Raw genomic sequence first — 22,558 nt, 5'->3', positions numbered from 1 at the left:
ACAGCATTAAACATGGGTCACTTTATTCTTACTGCGACGTTTCGAGACCAATGTCTCATCATCCAGGCTAAAAATAAAAGATAAAACACTGATATACAATACAGCATAAGAAAATATATTTTGTTGATATACAAAACACATTAAATAAAGCAATACAAAGCAAGGTACAACAGTGAAATACAAGTTACTCTAAAAAAATTTTTTAAAAAAGGTTATCCCTCTTCTTTTAAACTCTTATTTTATCGCTGATATGTGGAAGACACTTTTGTTCTTTTGGTATTGTATGTTAGACCTTGAAAACAGCACAGGCCAGTGTTATTATTGCATTTATCATACAGGAGTGGACAAAATATCATAATTATTGTATTTTAAACCAGGCTTCTCCTCCTCTCTTTACTCTATCCATATCAACCGGGAAGAGCGAAAAATGGCTACTCTGAAGTTCACACTGGTGGTGGCGAGACAAGCTCCTTCTATTTACCTCTAAAATTATTAACAGAGAGTGTCGACGGACTTTTGAACTTGACTGTACCTCATTCACAGGCCCCCTTTCGATAGGTTTTTATACTGAAGCCATCTATATGAAAAATATATGTATATGAAAAATATATGTATGTGACCTACCGCGGGAATGGTTAAGGATGTTGCACACAAAATTTCAATTTTTTTGAAGGAAAATTGGCCGAGAAAAATATTATGCTGCATTAATTACTTATTTAAAGCAGATCTGTTTTACACCCAAGTTAAGCCATTATTACGAGAACATTGTCCGGCCTTGAAATGGCAATTAATAAAAAAGCCATCGACTATTGGATCTTTATTTAGACACAAGGACTAATTGAGCCCCTTTTTTACATCTACTGCGGTATATTTATTTTCGTGTCCCAGATGTAGTTTGCGAAATTGTGTCGGGGCCTCCTGAAGGCTTCTTAAGGTCCACATAGATAACCACAGACGGGTGAGTTATCAAACAGGTGAACAGGTGTCCAGTTGTCATCTCCACAATTCTCGACTATTAGGGAACATACAAAGAAATTCCAGTTCATTATCGAGTATAAACAATTTAAAATCCTTACACGGACGTCTTCCCCTCAACAGCTTGCTGTCTTCGAATTGTTTTTCATAAAAACAGTTGTTCCAAAACAAACAATCAAACCACTGTCACCCCTCTTTCTTTACCTGGAACAACACTTGGGACCTCTGGCTTCCTCCTCTTACACTAGTCTTCTTCCCTTTGCTTGATCTATTCATTTTCTTAGCAATTTATGTTCTGTGGATTTTATTATAAATGTATATTGGTGATTTTAGGATGAGTGACATGAATCTTTTATTATACTTTATATATATTTGTCTTTTTACAGCTGTCATGATAGGACTAGGCCCCGAAACGAAGCTAATAAATCTTCGTGAAATTGCCGCAAGACAATTGTCTGCCTTGTCTCCTTGCAATGTGTAGCTATATCACCCATGACTGCTGCTTTCCGGGATGCTTAATATTTCTGAGAGATCAGACAGAGATAGCTTTAATCTTATTCATTAATATAGCAGTCTCACCCATTTTCATTAATAAGAAGATGCAGTTATTAACAGAAAGAAAAGCAAAGAAACCTTCGCACATATTAATTGTATTATAATACGAAATTAACAGAAAAATGAGACAAATGTGGCCTCTGGTTGATGTGCAGTGTCTCAAGTTAGCACAGTATTGATAACCATGAGTAAGTGAGGTTAAATGGCAGACAGAGTCAGATAGGCTGGATATTTTGCTTATTTCAAAAGGTCATAAAAGTGAGATTTTCTGGTACTGATTTGGTAAACAACTAATATATTTGATAATTAAAATTTCCATATTTTTCATTCGCTCTAATTATGGTGCGCAAATAAATGTAATTGGACTTTGATCTCATGAAAGTGTTCCCTTTAGATTAGTTTTTAATGAAAAGATAATCATTATTCTTATTTGTATATTGTATCTGAGATCTACACGAGAGAGTCATTATAATAGTACAGATATGAAATATAATCAACACGGAAAAGATGTACATCCTTTCCCTCGTATGAGTGAGCACCGTGAGTACAGGCCTCGTAAAGTTATTTAACTTTTGCTAAAAGGCGTTGACATCGACCCTTTGGCTCCTAGCAGCGCCCTATTTTTAGGCTTTTACTTTATCTACATTTCTGCTTCCTTTCTTCCACCTTGCTATTCAACCCTTATTATTGATACTTCTCGTTGATTTTCTGAATTTCATCAGCTTGCTGTCCATTCATTCCTTTCGTCCCTGTCTAGCTAAGGTTAGGTAAGGACAGGTAGGTAAGAGACATTGTGTGTACCTGTCAAATGTTACCATAGAAACTTAAGTGGTTACCTTTTCATTTCATATCCAACGGATGGTTTGTTAGAGTAGTGTAATGATGGAAAACATGTTATCAGGAGCACCCTGAAACTTGGTTTTCTTCTTCCTCTTACCTTAGTCTAGTCCCATTTCTGTATAGGGTTTCTGTTTTAGAGAAGCCACTTCCATCTCCCTCTGTGGTGTGATTCTGCTTCATCAAGTCCCTTCTTTCTCAATTCCTCCCTCACACAGTCTCTTCATCTCTTTCTCGGTCTCCCTCGTCTTCTTCTACCCAGTGCTTCCATCTTCATAACATAACTTCCAATATGGTCTTCCTCCCGTCCCAGTAGGTGTATATATAATCTCAGTCTCCTCCTCCACCTTCTATGATGTGACAACCACCTTTGTTGACCGTCTGATATACACATTCCTTATCCTGTCTTCCCTCATTACACCAGATATCCATCTTAACATCCTCATCCCTACTATGTCCATTTTCTTTTCACCTGTCTATGACTTAATTGCCATTTCTGTACCATATAGCATAGCTAGTCTTAGCACTCCCGTATGGAACTTTCCCTTAGTCTTAATGACTCTCTTTTGTCACAAAGGACTCCAAAGGCAACCCTGCAATTGATCCAACCCACTTGTACCTGATGTTTTACTTCCCCGTCCATTCTTCCACCAGCCTTCACTATAGACCCCAAGTATTTGAACTTGTCTACTCTATTTATTCTCTCCACCCAGAGTGTGCTAATTATAGAGGTATTAAATTGATGTCCCACACCTTGAAAATATTAGAAAGAATGATCGATGCCAGACTAAGAGAGGAAGTAGAAATGAGAGAACAGATGGGATTTATGAAAGGAGTCGGAACAACAGATGGTATGTTCTGTCTGGGACAGCTAATGGAGAAATTCAGAAAGAAGCAGAGGGACTTACACATGGTGTCCATAGACCTTGAAAAGTCCTGCCAGTCCTGTGACAGGTAATTTGGAAGTTTGAAGGAGAAAATGGTCCCAGAGAATTATGTATGGATGATTCAGGAAATGTATTGGAATTTGTATTGCTGTAGTCATTGCAGCATACGTCCCATATCGATGGTCAGTCTTCATTTTCAATAATGAATCTATCTACATCTCTTGTAAGAATGGTAGAATAATAATAATCAAAGATCAAAGTTAATGACGTGTTTTCATTTGAACTATTATTATGCAACTTACTGCAGTGCCAGGCTGTTGTTAGCCACAGTGGTTCGTGTACGTGGGGCAGAGGCGACACAGTGCCAGGGATCAGCGACAGCTCACCACAGTCGCTTGCTAAAGATGCTTGTGTGCTCGATATTGGTTATAAACAATGGAAACCTATGGGAAACCGCATCCCTGCCACACACCAACACCACTCTGTGGTGACACAGAGTGGCTCGTATACTTCCGGCCTAAGGCGTTTAGTACCTCTTGCCTAGAGAAACTTATTATCATTTGCATGTTCACTTGTCCATCCTCTTTTATTAGTCTTTCATTTTCTTCATTCAGCAGTTATTCAAGATACTCTTTCCATCATTTTAAGATGTCTTATTTCTTTCAAAGTACAGTATCTTTCTTTCAAAGTACAGTATCATTTTGATCTTTAATTCGCTTGATGTCTATGATGTCTTTGGTGTGTTTGTTTCTAGCCTTTGATAGTTTCAGCATCTTTTTCGGCCCTTCCCTTATTCCTAATTCTGTATGTATGCCACCATATGACCTTGCCTTAGCTTCAGCTAACACCTTTACCTCTTTGTTTTCTCCCTAAGCCTGTCCTGGTCACCCCCAAACTGTGATTCTTCCCATCTCTTCTTTACCTTCTTCTCTCTCACTGGCTTCTGTAGGTCATCATCCCACTACCAGCTCTCCTTTTCCTCCCATACCATTCCAGATGTTTTGCTAAGTACTTTCAATTTCTAGGCCAATTCCTTCCAACACTTTCCTCTTAGACTCTCTCTTCTCTTATCATCTTGCCATTAGAGGATCAAGCCAACCCAACTCAGAGACAGTCCTAAACCCAGTTAAATAGGGAGGGTTGGTGTCAGGAAGGACATCTGACCATAAAAACCTAATATGCCAAAACCTCATACGTAATGAGCCATAATATGGCACAGAATAGCACCCTCACATATGATAATAAGCATCTGTCTTGATCTGTTTAGTGTTAGTCAAACAAGCTGATTTGTGCATAGTAAAGATTATGAAACAAGAACATGAAACTTCAGCGAGGTGTTTAGATATTAGTAAAGCCTACTGGTTTATTTCTTAACATTTACTGCTGGAAGAAAAATTCAGGTAATCCCAACAAAAACCTAACCAAAAACTCCTGTGAAGTGCAGATGCGAATTTATTATTTATATATCAACGCAAATATGAAGTTTAAGAAGCTAAAGCTGCCAAAAGGCATTTGGATAGAACTTGGTTGAAATCTTTTTAGACAGGAAAAGGTCAATTAGGGCTAACTACCTGTGTGCCCTATGTTATAGAAATCTTTTCTTTGAGAAAATAAATTAAAAGGTAAATGAACCGGCGACTACATTGAAGGAAATTAAAATTTAAGGACAAAAGAAAAATCGTATTTTCGAAATCTTTATTTTTCACTGCTTTTCTTTTTTCAGGTGAATGTTTGTGGTGGTGGTCGACTAGAAGGAGTTTTCCTGCCAAGACTCGATCCAACTTCACGTTCCTGCTCGACTTGGGTTGCAGTTGGTGATGTAGCATCGACCTCCCAACTTCCGTCTCCGCAAGCTCGGCCGGGATCCCTAGAGAGTCCAGCCATCACTGCTGCTGATCTCATCAGATCTGTCAACAAAAAGGTTTAGTAGTACCCAAGGATTGACTTTACGTTGCCAGTGTTTTATTCTGTGGTGAGGCTACACGAGCAAGGCGTAAATCCATTGCAGAAATTCATCATTTACAATGTCAGTTTACACACTTGTCTAAAGACTTCGATGTTAATTCTTCATAGAGCATCATTTAAATGCTTGTGCATCGTTTTTCGTTATAAAGTGATGAAACGAAACCAGATAATGTAGACCTAGTTTACTGTAATAGTTTACACTGTATGAGGAAACCTGCAAGAGAAACCAACAAGTTTTTTTGCTATAGATGATGACTAATCAGTCTCATAAATTCATTCATAAATTACCCCGACCAAAAGGGGACTGTGAAATTTTAAAAGTACCCACTGTTAAAGAAATAATTACAGTAGGCTCGTTGCGAATTATTCCCTTGCAACGGGGATTACTGGTTCGCCAGGTGGTATGGGCAGGATAGGCTAGCTTTTGGCACAGACTTCAATCCCCAACTCACAGGACTAATGAATATGGCAGCAAAATTTTTACAATTTTACTACAAAAGTAAACCAAAAACGATCTCATGATCTGCCCTTACACATCAATATAACAATATGTCCCATTTACTCAACAAACTATCTCACTTCGAGACAACTGATCACTTTTTTCCTTAAGGGAACACTGGCCTAAACTGTAATTTCTCAATGCACGTTTAATACCAAAGAGAATGACATGAATCAGGGAATGTACAGGAAATACACTTCAACAGACTTACGATCCTCAGCCAAGCATAACTTAACAAATTCAGAGTACTGACATAACTTACAATGCGAAAGCCTGGTGGGTAATCTGTCGGTGAAACGGGATCACGACCAAAACAAGTCTCACTATTGTGGATTTTGGAAAGGGAAGGTGCGTTTGTCGCTTAGGACGCCATCTGGGCTACCAGTTTGGGTGAAGCCACACCAGACGCGGCGAGCATGGAGGTTGCAGGGAAGAGGTTCCCGCGGCAGTTTGAATAATTGGATATCTTATGCGGGTGGCCACACAAGACTCGTGGGATGGCTCAACCCTCTGCAGTTGCCGCCAGGCAATGTAACATGTTTTAAAATACTGCGGCAGTTCCCCAAAACAACCCCATTTTCTATATGATTATGGGCAATGTTACTTGAAAGGTTACTTCCTTTTATTAATTATATTAATGACTATGTTGTGAAGTTAGTTCCCTTATTCAAGAACTTTCATTTGTAACCTAGAAATTGTTAAAAGCATATTATCATTGTTGAGTAACTGATAGTAACATAGAAACTTTTATGTATTAAGCGACTACATTTTTTATCTATCCAGTAACAATATCGAGTTATTTATGCCATATCCGTAATGCACACTTACATTAGCAGTTATTTCAACACCTCTCATGTGTGTACTTTCAGACTGCGTTCACTGTTGTTCCCAATAAAGAGTCAAGCAAATAGACCGAGTACTTGTATGGTCTAAATGCTTTCCATGGGAATGAGTTCATTACTGAATTTAAAGTGAATATTTCGAGAGGACCACAATACATAAATAGACCTTCGAACTTGACATGGTCACTTACGTACAGACGAACAGACAATCAGTTGCCGAAGTGTCACCTGTTCAGTCTGTCGTGTCTGGCAGTAGTGGCTACATAAGAATCAATTAATTGAGGAGGTGTTTCGGAGGAGAGCTTTGTGGGATCCCCGTGATCCACTCCATAAATTTATTTATTTTTATTCTTTTAAGAAATGGAAGAAGTAGAATAGAACAAGTGGCCCTCAAATGTGGCCATCGGTGTCATGCATTCGACTCGCAATCTCTACGTAAACTTAAAGGTGCCAACTATTATACAGTCAGCCACTCACAAATAAGCCTTGGCCAGCTGCATAGACTTAATAACTATACGAATTCTCAGTGCAGCAGCATCACTGATTTATGAAATATTTGTGGTAATTTGTACTTTCTTCATTAATGTTAACAGTGAATGCTGGTTTGCAGTTAACATCTGTGCTTGCATCACGGCCCATGACAAGGCCCTTCACATTGCAGGAGAGGCACGCCTCGTCGTGGCCTGGGGTGGCCGATGTATCAGGGGCATGACTTGGTTCAAAAACTCACTGTGCCATGTTGGGTTTGCAATGAGACGACGTCTTGGTGACAAGTTTATTGTACAAGACCAGAGAGCCGAGTGACTTGCAAACACATTGCAGGTCAGTGCATTACAGAAACATATCGTACAAGTATTGAGAGATTCTCTGTGCAAAATAAAGTGTGAGTTCGCCATTATTCATATAGACACATGCATTGCATTGTGTCATATTAATCAGACAACAGAACGCTCCTATTGGAGACATGAGGGATAATGTTTTATCCCAAACAGATCATCAGTTACACAATGACATAAAAAAATACAAATTTACATCAGTTACCATGTTCACAGTTCTAATATCCCATCTGGTGTCTGCCCTTGTTAAACGCAAGAGATGAAAACAAATCACAAACTACCCCTAAACCTTCAGGTCTCTTTTCAACCCCCACTCTTTAAAAGTTCACCTCTGAAACCACGCAATGTCTCTGACCTACTCCAACATTTTCAGTTTCTGCTTGATTGCAGTCTTTCTTTTTGGCTCTTATTTTCGCTGTCCACTGCTTCATTCACACTATCTCAAACACTTTCTGTCTGTCTCATTCATCTTGAGCCTTTGAGTTTTTCGAGTCACACTTTCATCACTGTTTTCCAACTTGTTCGTTCTCTTCGGCATCGCTCTCGACTTGTCTCTTTCCAAGAAATTTCATAAATTTATGATTGCATATTTAGGAAAGGAAACATGCTGTTACTTCTTAGTGCTTGGTGGTTGAGGAGGGCATGCTGAGGCTTGGGGGGGCCAGTTCCCGCCAGCCCCCCCCCATGACACCCCTGAGCAGAGACAGTTTCCCTTCGTCCTTCAACTCTCGAAGGGCTGCAGCAACGTGGTGGTTTTGGCTCAACAATTCACCATGGCCCAATGGCGGTTCAGCTGGGCCTATCTCGTGAAGAAAGGTTGGTTCCCTATGCCATAAAAGGTTGTTGTTTAACTGCTTCAGTGTGGAACCTCGGGTCAGTATGTTGTCTCGATTGTTGGCAGTGGGCACGTACCTGAGTGTAACTCTACGCTCCTGTTGGATATAATTAATTTCTTCCACCCTGTTCGAGATGAAAGTATTCTTACTTCCCTCCCTGCCCGCTATCTGGGCTATGGCTACTTTGCTGTTCATCCAGACAATGGTGCTATGAAACTTAAAAAGACTTTTCAAATATTTGGATAATCTAAACCCTAACAACAAAGCTAATAATAGTTCTAGTTTAGGAATAGTCAGTTTTGCTTGCTTCCTGGGGGTCACCCTCATTTTTTATGTGAAAATGTTAGTCTGTCCTTCCTTTCCCCTTACATAAAAGCTACTGCTCCGTACACTTTACTAGAGGCATCATTGAATACATGCAACTCTGACTCTTCCAGAGTAACTCCCCTTTACAATTTTAATGTATGAACGTATGTAAATTCTTCTAAGATTTCATTCACATGCTCTTGTCTTTCCATCTCTAGCACATCATCCCATCCTATCCATGCTTCCCACAAATCTTGCAAAAATATCTTACCCTGACAAAAATAGGACTGACGTGCCCTAATGGATCAAAATTAGGTACAAGTACAGGCAGCACTTTATGTTTAGTAAGATTAGTGCCCCTTTCATTTGTACTTATTCCTTTGCATGGTTTCAGACTCAACCAGTTACCTTCTCTATCCCAAATTATACCCAAGACTGAGATTTGTGCAGGCTCATTTCGTCCAATTTGTTGATCAAAATCTATGCTATTGCTAGCCCATCCCATTAACAGCATGTTCGCTTCGTCTAACAATGACTTTCCCTTAATGTAATCCTTTTGCATTCCCTCTTCAGTGGGGTAGTAGGGCGGCAGCCCGGACCATTGAGATGCAATGATCGAGATACTGACTGTAACCCCTACTAGTATTTAGGAGTAGACTTGTAAACTGAAACTGACCGTGCAACGATCTCCTCAAGAGCTGGTTGCGAAACAGTTTCAGGATTGTCTACTGTTTCTGAATCTGCATCAGCTTTGCCCTCGTCAAATCCCTCGAAGTCTCGGGCGGATACGGCATCAGGCCAGAGTTTCCTCCACAAAGAATTCAAGGTTCGCCTCGAAACCTCCTGCCAAGCTTGATTGATGAGTCGGATGCGTATCATGATATCAAAATGCTCCTTCCAAAATTCATGCAAGGTGAGGTTTGTGGTATCAGTGATGTTGAAACATCTCTTGAAAAGATGTTTCGTATACAGCTTCTTGAAGTTAGATATCACTTGCTGGTCCATGGGCTGGAGGAGAGGGGTGGTGTTAGGCGAAGATAAAGAACCGTGATAAAAGAATACTCCGCTAGGATATCTTCCTTGAGGCCAGGAGGGTGAGCAGGGGCATTGTCCAACACCAGCAGACATTTCATAGGGAGGCGCTTCTCTTCCAAAGATTTCTTCACTGTCGGGCCGAAACACAGAATTACCCACTCCGTGAACAAAAGTCTTGTTACCCAGGCTTTTGCATTAGCCCTCCGCATCACTGGAAGCTTCTCCTTTAGCACTTTGTGGGCCTTGAAGGCTCGAGGAGTCTCTGAATGATAGACAAGTAGGGGCTTCACTTGCAATCCCCACTGGCGTTCGAACAAAGTGCGAGCGTAAGTCTGTCTTTCATAGGCTTATGCCCAGGTAGCTTCTTCTCTTTCTTCGTAATGTACGTCCGACGAGGCATTTTTTTCCAAAAAAGGCCAGTCTCATCACAGTTGAAGACTTGCTGAGAACTGTAGCCTTCATTGATCGTCATCTCATCGAACATCTTAATAAAGGCTTCGGCCGCTTTCGTGTCCGAAAATAGCACTGGCCTTGTGGCCTTGTGGCAGATTGCCGTTTCGGTTATCATATCGCCAGCGATTTCTTTGTCTTCTATCCGTGGCTCCTCTTGTTGGACAAAATAGTCACACCCTTGCAAGGTGTAGCTGCTTTGATGGCTTCCCTCTGCTTAAGTATGGTGCCTATCGTCGACGGATTTCGGCCATATTCCTTAGTGATCACACTCAACTGCATGCCAGCTTCATACTTCTTGATAATCTCCATCTTTGTCTCCATAGAAAGCATCCTCTTCTTTCCATGAATTTCAGCAACTTTCTCGGGACCCATGACTATATGTACGTAATTAAGTTATGTACTAAAGTTCTCACAGAACACGATAAAGTACAAAGCAAAATCACTAACAAGAATTTACATTAACAAACGAAATCATATATGAACGAACGAATTCCGCGTGCTTACGATAATGATGCTTCTACGGAGTGGCCGAAGAACACCTTTACGTAGAGCACAATGGGAGAGATGCTGACCAATAGGAGAGCAGGATCTTATGGAGGTGACTAGCATCAGGAACCAATGAGAGAGCGGGAGGATGGTGGAGAGTCTACTCAGTTGGCAGCGCGCGAGTTTTAAAATTGTTCTCGGCGGTCCAGGTGAATCTTGGGACTTTACAGTAACACCCTTTCGTAACCTGAATTATTTTCGTATGCAGAGGCAAAAAAAATCTTCGTATTTGCTTTTGTAACTTTAATTTTTCGTAAGTTGGGACTTTTGTATGTCGAGGTTCCATTTATATGAGATACCAGATGAAACAAATATATAATATATCTGCAGACTCCCCTAATTATAGAATGACCAGTGACAGACATTCTGGAGGGTGGTTCCCCCTGACAGACACACTGAAAGGGGGGGTTTAATTGGATCTAGAGCCAACTTAGGATATATACCAAGGAAAATTTACACTACAATAGCACTGCACATCCCAGAGTACTGTAGTGGTAATGACAGACATTTTAGTGGGTGGTATCCCCCTGACATACGCCCACAACGAGTGGGGAGGGGGACAGAAAGGGGGAGACAGGATCTGCATCCAACATTGGTGATACCTAGTAAAATTTGTACTACAATAGCACTGCATATCCTAGAATTCTGTTATGGTAATGCCAGACATTTCAGTGGGTGGGGGACGGGGAGGGGAAGACAGGATCTGCATCTAACATTGGAGATACCAAGTAAAATTTACGCTACAATAGCACTGCATATCCTAGAATGCTGTGATGGTAATGCCAGACATTTTAGTGGGTGGTTTCCCCCCTGACAGATACCCCACAACGAGTGGAGAGCGGGAGGGGGAGACAGGATCTGCCTCCAACATTGGAGATACCAAGTAAAATTTACGCTACAATAGCACTGCATATCCTAGAATGCTGTGATGGTAATGCCAGACATTTTAGTGGGTGGTTTCCCCCCTGACAGACACACCCTAACAGGTGGGCAGGGGGAGGAGCAAGCCCTGATAATTAATGTCTAGACTAGTATAGTAGGCTACTATTGACCCGTATTATACATTATCGTGATATAGTTAATAAATATTTTTATCCTTTCTATAGCCTTAGTGTTTATTAATACAAATATTATTTATTTTTTCATATAAATAACAGTCTTCTGTAGGCCCATAATAATTCGGTCATATTATTATTTTGTCAAGCAAGTAACTGACTTCAATTATAGTACTCGCTTTAGCTTTGTTTAAGAGATGAACGTTAATGTAGCGGTGGCTGGACGACTGGCACTGTAAAGCAGCATGTAAGTTCTTACCATTATTAGAGTTATAGCTGTAAAATGCCTATGTATGTAACGTTTGTTAAATAGAGTAATTCGCACTCATTAAATAGATATTAAGACATATGTAATATATACGCTATAGTCAGAGTACAGATCATAATAATTGCGCTATAGCCTACTCGGTTTGTTTTATTGAAGCAGGACTACCTTCTTTTGGTTTCAACTGACTTTCATAGTATTGAAATCATGGATACATTTTTGCATGATCAGTTTAGGAATGAATATTGTTGTTACTATGGTCGATTTTTTTCGGCTGGTGTAAAACTTGTAAGATATAATACACCTGGCTGAGGAAGAACACAGAGGATCTCTATTTTTTTTTAAATCTCTCCACACACCAAGTTATTTCGAACATTTCCATTCTCTCAAGGAGATTATGAATAAATATAAAAGCAAACTAGATAAAAAAAAATAATCACCTAGCATTAATGCAAAGTAAACTGCAGAAAGGAAAAATTAGTGCGATTGTGAATATTTTTATCGTTAATGTTTAATGAGTAAGTGTTTGCAAATTGTTAGAGTTTTAGTAAGTAAGTGTTTAGTGAATGTTTATAAGTAGGTGTTTAGGGAATGTTTAGTTTAGGGTTTCAGTGACTGTTTAATGTGTCAGTATTCAGTGAATGTTTACTGAATCTTTAGGGATTAGTGAATGTTTTGTGAATGTTATTGAATGTTTATTGTGTAAGTATTCAGTGAATGTTTTGTGAATGTTATTGAATGTTTATTGTGTAATTATTCAGTGAATGTTTTGTCTTTAGGGTTTTAGTGAATGTTTTGTGAATGTTAAGTGAGTGTTGAGTGAATGTCTTGTGAATGTTAGTGTTTAGTGAATATTTAGTGTGTAAGTATTCAGTGAGTGTTTAGGGTCTAGTGAATGTTTAAGGTGTAAGTATGCAATGAATGTTTAGTGAGTGTTTAGATTTAGTTAAAGTTTTGTGATTGCTTGTGTGTGGTGAAAGTTTAATAAGTATTCAGTGTTTAGCAAATGTTTAGTGTGTAAGTATTTATTGTTTTAAATGAGTGGATATTCATTCACCGTTTAGTATTTAATAAGTATTTAGGGTTTGGTAAGCATTTAGTATTTAATGAGTGCTTAGAGTTTAGCGAGTGTTTAGTATTTAATTAATGTTTAGGATCAAGTGAGTGTTTAGTGAATGTTTACTGAGTGTTTGGGGTATAATGAGTATTTAGTGAGTTTAGTGTTTTAAGTGTTTAGTGAGCATTTAGTTTATAGTGAGGGCCTAGTGAGTGTGTTAGATATTCAGAGTGCTTAGTGTTTTTGAGTGTGAGTGTGTGTTAAGTGTGTGTGTGTGTGTGTGTGTGTGTGTATAGTGAATGTATGTAAGTGTGAGGGCTTACTGAGTGTAAGTGCATTGTGTATGTTAGTGTTTAGTGATTGTACTACATTACTGTTTAGTTAGTGCTTCGCTACTGTATGCAAAGAAATTACTGTATTTACACAGGAACCTTTTATGCTTGACACTGCTTAGATCCAAGACAAGACTCTTAGGCCTTGACCACAATGGTAGGCCTGTTTTCGTAGGGTAATTTTTCTCCGTGAAATTGGGTCAAATAATAATAATAATAATAATAATAATAATAATAATAATAATAATAATAATAATAATAGAGTATAGTACTAAGAGCTGGACCGAGACCTATCAATATGGCCTCCCGAAGTCACACTCACGGCAGGGAGATCGCCACTCCAGTGATTGACGCCCTGTGCCTTGCACTCAGGTGACAGATTTGCACTTCCGGTTGTCGAGACGAATTATAAATCATATTAGCAATGATAAATACATTGAACAGACGTGAGGCTATAATATGATGTTAGTGCCTGTCTACTGAATATAATGAACACTGAAAGTAAAAATATTACTGGGAAAAAAATTAGTCGAGTAGTGGTGGTGAAAGCCAGCATCGATAGAATGTATTGAAACACATTGCATAGGCTGGCTGTGGTGCGTGCCAGCGGAAAGTTAAGAGACAAACACACTCAGCTGGCTTTAAACAAACTGCGGACAATTTTCGCCTTAAATTGCCCGAAAGTATCATTTTTTAGTTGAGTTTAAATTTTCTTTCCTGAATATATATGGTACCGGATACTTGGTGATAGCATACAGATCAATTTGAGTGAGGCAGCCGAAAATAGGTGGACTATCAGATAACTGACATGCTATTAAAGGCCTACTTAATTTGGGAGTCAGGAGCTCCAAGTTTATGATCGTCAACTTCGGGAGAGGGAATAGAATAGGGGAAAATGTTTTGTAGTTAGCCTATCTTGAACAAGTCATTCACTTACCGTTTCCAGTAATTATTTTTGTTGTGCTACATCATCTCTTTGTGAATGTGCGGGTGTTAAAACGGCTCTATATGATGGGACTTTAGGTTTAATATTAATTGAACTCCCATATCCGATAAAAATTTCATCTCATCCACACGAACCAACCGCAATTCAAGAACAATTCAGTTGATGGTAAGACACGGTGGGCTACGAACCTCGACATGGCTGCAATGCCCTAACTATAGGCCTACGCTGCAAAAAGAAAAGGAAATGACCAAAGAGAATTGAGACTGGCACCATATGACTGGTTTAAATATTCAAAAATGATCAGTGCACATACTTGTAGCTGTTGTCACTTGTGAACCCTTCCATTCAGAAAAACTACTACTTTGTGTGAAGTAATAACTCCACACCAAAGGATAATGCTAATATTATATATATATATATTATATATATATATATATATATACATGTATATATATATATATATATATATATATATATATATATATATATATATATGTATATATGATACGCATATACATATATGTGTGTGTGTGTGTGTGAAACTATAGAAAGTAGACCAGGTCTGGTAAGTCTCATACATAGTTTTTTTTATACAGATGTGATAGAATTAATGAAGTGAAATATTCCATACTTCATTAGGAATTTTAAAAAATAACTCCGGCAGTAATTCTTATCTTGAAACATCACAATATTTCTTGAATTGTCTGCCTTTTACATTTTATCAGGCTCACGAATTTCAAGAAATTACCATATTTTTGAAATTAATATTGCCTATGATAGATTTTGACTCATTTCAAGGTGTCCCATATTTCCCCTCCGATCGTAGGTTATGTCTGTCAGGGGGAAACAACCCCTAGGATATGCAGTGATACTGTAGTACAAATTTTACTTGGTATTTCCAATGTTGGATGCAGATCCTGTCTCCCCCTCCCCCTCCCCCTCCCCACTCGTTGTGGGGTGTCTGTCAGGGGATAACCACCTACTAAAGTATCTGTCATTACCATCACAGCATTCTAGGATATGTAGTGCTATTGTAGTACAAATTTTACTTAGTATCTCAAATGCTGGATGCAGATTCTGTCTTCTCCTCCCCCTCCCCACTCTTTGTGGGGTGTCTGTCAGGGGGAAACCACCCACTAAAATGTCTGTCATTACCACCGCAGTACTCTAGGATGTGCATTGCTATTGTAGTACAAATTTTACTTGGTATCTCCAATGTTGGATGCAGATCCTGTCTCTCCCTCCCCCCCCTCCTCCTGGTGGGGCGTATGTCAGGGGTAACCACCCACTAAAATGTCTGTCAATACCACCGCAGTACTCTAGAATGCGTAGTGCTATTGTAGTACAAATTTTTCTTGGTATCTCCAATGTTGGATGCAGATCCTGTCTCTCCCTCCCTCCCCTCCTCGTTGTGGGGTGTATGTCAGGGGTAACCACCCACTAAAATGTTTACCATTACCACCGCAGTACTCTAGAATGCGCAGTGCCATTGTAGTGCATATTTTACTTGGTATCTCCAATGTTGGATGCAGGTCCTGTCTCCCTCTCCCCCCTCCCCCTCCCCACTCACTGTGGGGTGTCTGTCACGGGATAACCACTCACTAAAATCAGGGTGGCCAGATATTTTGAAAATTGAAATAAGGGACACCTAAATTGGAGAGGTAGTTGAACAATATATATACACTACATATATATATATATATATATATATATATATATATATATATATATATATATATATATATATATATATATATATATATATATATATATATATATATATATATATATATACCATACCTTGTTTATTTGATTTGTGCTGCTGTTGATCCACATCCACATGTGCTGCTGTTGATCCACATCCCTCAGTCCACCGTGCGTAATGCTAAAATTCTTCTAGCATATTTTGCAGTATGCTCCGCTTTTGTTGTTGTTTTGGGGGACGAGCCATTGCTTTAAATCACTGTAATTTTGCCACTCTGGTCTAAAAGTACATATTTCTCCTTCACTTTTTTGTTGCACTTTTTGTCGGACATGCTGCCTTATGTTTAAAAAATCAAATACAAAGACAGATTTGTTCGTTCTCGGCCCACTGCACTGTTGCCAATTTTGGGCGGCCGCCTTTACCCCGTATTTTGCAAAATTTCATTAGCATATTGTAATTTTTTATCAAATATTAAAAATACGGGACAAAAGGCGTCCCAGGGAGGGTCGATATGGGACACGGGACAAATGTCATAAATATGGGACAATCCCGTCAAATACGGGACGTCTGGTCACCCTGACTAAAATGTCTGTCATTACCACTGCATTACTCAAGGATGTGCAGTGCTATTGTAGCACAAATTTTACTTGGCATCTCCAATGTTGGATGCAGATCCTGTTGTGGGGTGTCTGTCATGGGGTAACCATCCACTAAAATGTCTGTCATTACCACCATAGTACTCTAGGATGTGGAGTGCTATTGTAGTGTAAATTTTTCTTGGTATATTCTAAGTTGGATCTAGATCCAATTAACTCCCCCTTTTCAGTGTGTCTGTCAGGGGGAATCCACCCTCCAGAATGCCTGTCACTGGTCATTCTATAATCTGGAGTGTGCAAATATATTATATTTTAGTTTCATCTGGTATCTCATATACTGGGTCTAGACCCAAAATCTAACAAGCAATTAGTTGTGCTAGTTAAATAAGCCACCCATACATTTTCGGCAGATGGTCAATTTCACAGTTTACAAGTCTACTCCTAAATACCAGTAGGGGTTACAGTCAGTATCCCGTTCTTTGCATCTCAATGGTCCAGGCTGACGGACTATAGGTCTGCAGGTAGTTATCTACACAAAAGAATTTAATAAACTCTTCCCGCCCCTTCCCTAAAGATGCGTTCTGAGCACTTGCTGCAAGGGCTAGTGGTGATACCAAAGACCACTAACTTTAAAGGCGAAGTTAGCTGCTTGTGTCGATGTCTCATGCCAAAGAACCATGCTTACTTGGTATTAGCGGAATTGAGCAAGAAACGGTGGAGTGCCTTGGATATATTGGATGTTATTGTATGATTGTGTTTCCTAAACTTTAACAATAGATTATATAGCATCTTGACCATGTTGGGACCCGGGTACAAGCAGTCATTATAGAGGAGTAGGTAAACTCTGTTTTCTGATTCCGAAGTGTGGCTTATAATATCCCTCTTTATGTGCATCGTGAACTTCTATAAATCCGGCTTCCAGATATGTCTGAAGGATGTTCTGATAAGCATTTTTATACTGAGGGTCTTTCTGAAACTGTCTTTCGAGCGAATTCAATTGAGAGAGGGCATTTCGGTAGTTAGTTGTTGTTCGAACATTCCAACCCACGGAATGGCAAACTTACACGGTAACCCATATCGGTTTTTGTGACTGTTAAACTTTTTCCCTCGCTTCATTCTCTGATGTGAATTGCTCATGTGGGACAATGCCGATCCTATCCAGTCTCTACCATATGTCGACATCGTAATCTATTTCTACTAATCTACAAACTCTCACTGTTCGAACACTCGTTGTGTCTACCTCCTGTAAGGCACAATGTGGTACCCTCCCATAAGGGGTGACCCCACAATGAGTAACAAACAAACTGACACCATAAATTTTATCCATCCCAATGACGAAATAGTTGAAATAATCAGTCCTTATCAACAAGTTAATATTCTCACAATGTATCACTATTAATATCCACATCAGCCATTTTGCACCCCTTTGTCTAGCAAGAGTTTCTTTTACATTCAAGAAACCTACGTTATGTATTGGCATGTTTACTTTGTCATGAACTACGAGCTTTGCTCGCACAGCCCACTGATTCATGTGAACTTGCAAGATGCAATATCAAACTCTCCTGTAACTACTTGCAAGCCAAAAAGTGCGATGTTGAGGGAAACACGTTTAATTATAGCAGATTGAGTTTTTGTGCCAACCAACTTGATATGAAACTGCGTTGGCTTCTTAGTGTCTAAGAACATTCGAGCCTGAAGTGGCTGTAGTGTGGTAGGCTATGTCATAAATTGTGCTCCCGTAGGATTTGAATGCCCAAATTGAGATAAGGGCTGATTCTGAATCTATTTATGTGAGGAATAAAAAAATGGATGGTAACAATTTTTTTACCTCATTTATGGGGTCAAATTAGCCCCAAATAACCTTGACTTTTTTTTATTACTTTGAAACATTTTTGCACTTATCTCATTGATGTGTTCCTTTTTTTCATAGCTTTTATTATATTGAATTGCATATAACCTTGGCTACTTTAACATGCTCTAGCAAAACACATTGAGGGCAGCAGTCTTGATACTGTTGCTATTGAGGCATCCATCTACTCTCCTGCTTGCTTGTGAGCTATCTTCACCGGAAAGCCATTCATAAGAGGAGTAGAATACCACATAATGAATGCACTGGCTTACTTTTACATGAAATTTGATGCTGTTCTTGGTAAATTTCCTCCCAGTCCTCTGATATTCCAATGTAAGGAACTCATAAAGAGCTTGCGTGGTCAGGACACAAAGTGTCTGGAACATTTTGAAGCTGTGTGTAACCACTACAAAGAGATACAGATGTCCACACCTGGTGCTGGGGAACTTGCAACCTTCTTGGATAGTTACACAACACAAGTTGAAGTGCTTCTTTATCTCATCCGAGTAAGTCGACAGAATGATTGGGAAGGTTTTCTATCTGCACTGAATGAGCAAATGAAATATTTTATGGTGCTAGATTTGTTCAAATATGCCCAATTCATGCCTGTATATTTAGCACAGATGAACACTCTTGAAAAGGGTGATCCATTGACATGGGCCACACACAAGAATGGGGATATCTGTTTCCGAAAGTCCGACACACCTTTCTCTGCCTTGTTTGTTGACCAGACCCTCGAGCAGGAAATAAAGAAACTGAAAGGGATTGGCAGCATCACTGGTCTAACACAGCAGGAGGGTCTACTTGACTGATTTCTCCTCATCCAACCTGAACTCTCAAAAATTGTGGTAGATTTTCAAAACCACTATACTCAAATCTGTGGTCCTAGGGAACCTGGTGAACACCATTACCAACTCTCAGGTGAGATAGCCACTCGATCGACAGCAAATGCTCTCAAGATGCGAGACCGCATTCAGCTTCACTGTAAAGGTAACCCATATGATGTTGAAATACTGCTGAAAAGCATTGTGCCCTCGGTGGTCGTACCTGAACCAGCAAAGTTAGACATCCTGAATAAGGATGAGAAGAGGCAGTTAGCATACAAGACCATAGTTGATAAAAGATTGCTTAGTCGGTCCACAATATCAATTTGGAATTCAATGAAAAAATTGAAATTAAAGGCACATTCAACATGGATGCCAAAGCAGATTGTGCATGTCTAAGAAAATTTGGTCAAATTGCATGACAAACAACAGCTGTTGGCTAGATTTCTTGTGATTCAGCAATCTCGACCGGAATTGATACCAAAGTTGGCAGGTACTATAGCAGAATATGAGATGTCTGTTCTTCCAAGATCTTTGTTTCTAATGATGGAACTCTTCTTATCCTGACCGACAAGAGGAGCTTGATGCATGCAGTTGAGGCACACGAGGACATGAGCATATCAGAGACACCATCAGATGTTGACTCAGACAACAATAGGGTGATTGGTCTGCCACTTGAAGAAAGCAGTAATATGAATGAAACTGTGATTATATTTGATGGCATGGCTGTCTTGCAAGTATGAAGGTTAAGTCTGCCATGACGAAGATCATCCATCTGAAGACAGCATTCGTGAAAAGAATGAAACGCTTGATGAAAGGGTATACTGAGGGCCACGTCGTATTCAACAGATACTTGAACGTGTCCCTGAAGGACAAAACTCATGCTAAACGTGCTGCAAAAGTGTTGTCAATGGTGCATGGTGAAATGAATATTGCAAAGGTTACACTGAAAGAACTGCTAGCTAACTCAAAAACAAAATCTCAGCTGACTGAGTTACTACCTAAAGCTCTCCTAAAGGCTTTTGAGGGTTCAAATCAAGATCTGGTTGTATCCTATGTTGAAAAAATCAGGTCCAACCATTCTGAGCCTCTTCAACAAGACATGATGATGCATAACCATGAGGAGGCAGATACAATGATTCCACTACATGTTCTTGATATCATTAGAGAGTCAAGATTTAAAACAATAGATGTTTGGTCCCCTGATACAGATGTACTGGTGCTTCTAATGGATCTGGTCATAAATTGACACTTAGGAGCAAAATACAGGGTGATTGATGTTCGTCATCGAGTATGAGCGAAAGGAGTGGAAAAGTCAAAGAGCTTGATTGGTCTGCACCATTTCACTGGTGCAGACTGGGGAGGTAAATTCATTGGAGTTTCCAAAATCACGTGGATTTTAGTTTACCTTTCACTTCCCCAAAATGATGAAATTCTGCCGACATTCCCTGGCATGGGCCTTGAACCCCTAACAGAAGAAACTATGAAAATACACTTGCGATGATGGGAATATGCCTGTGAGGTATCAGCTAATTGAAAGATTTGTTTGCCAAGTATATTGAGCAAAGACCCACATAGACTCTGTTCCAGCACTTCGATGGGAATTATTCCATAAGAAAAACCTGGAGGATAAAAAGCTTCCACCAACGTGAGGAGCACTTGTACCACTGTTACGAACCGAGAGAGGTCCGTTTCAGGTTCGATATTATGATAAACAAAAAGAATTCAACACCAACAGTTGAAACTGGGGATACGAATATAGAAAGAAACACTAACACAACAAAGGTTTATTTACAAGCTTACTAACAAAGATAAATGCAGAATGGTGTCTCCTATTTGCATAAAAAAGGTAAAATCTTACACTGCATGAACAGGGGAACAGTGAGGTAATGAAAGTACTTGCCGACCAGCTTTGCAACTCGAAGCGATGGCTTCATAAAAGGAGAACTGTGATTGCAGACGTCTTCTTGACCCCGTATTGCAGAAAATAATGTCTACTCTTGATACTTGAAGGGTAGGAACTCCCCAAAACCTCTAGCAGGACGTTTCTTCTCTGAAGTCTGGCTCAACGTCGAAATAACTCAGTCATCCACTTCTGAAGACGACTTGACCAGAATTCGACCAATTCTCGAGCGCCTTTTTCTCTCTGATCCTTCGTCGGTTCCTTCTTCTTTTATCTCTTTTGGATGATCTCTGATCTCTGCTGCTGAGCCCTCACTGATCTGATCTGTGATTCTTACTAATGATCTCTTACTCTGTGACTAACTGATGATCTCTGCTTTCTCCTACTTCGTACGTCGTATTTATACGGCATTCTGGGGGCGGAGCCTACGGTGAACGTCACAGACTCCCGAAATTACTAGAACTTCTTAGAAGATTCTCGACGGAATATTGCATCATATTTCGCTGTGTTTCTCCCGACACTTAGGCGCGTGTTGCGCTCCACAACACGCCCGACGATTCTAGAACCAACATGGGAACAGTCACCTCCAACACCTGCGCAAGTGCCTCCTTGCTGCCAAACTTCTCGAAAATGCGTTTTCCTTTCCTTTATCTTTCTTTGCTATAAAGCAATTACCATTACAACCACACATTGCTAGGGCAAACTATATGGCAATGAGAGACAAGTCCTACACTATATCAATGCCTGAGCTTCCGGAACTTGCCCAAAATGGATGGGAGATCACTTCTAATGGAGATTATCAACTGGTCAGATTCCTTAAAGGACCAGTACCCAAAGCAGTTCTGGAGCTCGTCAATTGTAGGTGTCGTGGTTCATACGATACACTATCTGCTCTTGCCTAAAAAACGGTCTGCCATATACACCAGTATGTAAATGCACAGACTGCTCAAATGCTGGCAAAGAATTTGACCTCATCAATGAAGTTGATGACACTGATTAAGATTGAGACTATCAAGAAACTTGCAGTCTAATTTCCAAGAAAAATTTCATCAATTTAAAAGAAGATGCATTTGATATGTATGGCCTTGATTTTCGAGTGTGACCTTGAGATTTGAGTGTGACCTAACTTCTGATTACCTTGAAGTGAGTTTTAATCTATGCCTGATATTAGTACTGTAAGATCACTCACTGATGCCAACAAAATTAGAGTATTACTTCACATGATTTGCTACTTTCTGTAGAATTATGGACAAAAAAGATCAAGTTCATATGACCCCTCAAAAGTGATGGGAAAATTTTTTACTATCCATTTTTATAAATCTTGTATCCCAATAAAGTAAAATCTACCTCTAACTCAATTTGGACATTCAAATCCTACAGATTTACATAATATCCCACACTACTGGTACAAGACGGCCGTCTCTGTAGAGAGCAAGGATGCCGGGAGTTCAGTT

General features: G+C 39.6%; 1 protein-coding gene across 10 annotated transcripts in view; it reads left to right on the top strand.

Annotated features, from left to right (window-relative positions):
* LOC135196189 (uncharacterized) overlaps positions 1–22,558 on the top strand; it is a 151,026-nt gene that overhangs the window by 68,770 nt on the left and 59,698 nt on the right. For all 10 annotated transcript variants that reach the window (XM_064222780.1, XM_064222786.1, XM_064222787.1 and 7 more), the window contains one exon: positions 4,978–5,175. In XM_064222780.1, coding sequence (XP_064078850.1) covers positions 4,978–5,175 — 198 coding nt within the window. The remainder of the gene's footprint in view (positions 1–4,977; positions 5,176–22,558) is intronic.

This window comes from Macrobrachium nipponense, chromosome 17 (genome assembly GCF_015104395.2).
Source record: "Macrobrachium nipponense isolate FS-2020 chromosome 17, ASM1510439v2, whole genome shotgun sequence".
Lineage (NCBI taxonomy): Eukaryota > Metazoa > Arthropoda > Malacostraca > Decapoda > Palaemonidae > Macrobrachium > Macrobrachium nipponense.
The sequence above is the reverse complement of the archived record's forward strand: the minus strand, read 5'-3'. Positions and strand labels throughout refer to the sequence as shown.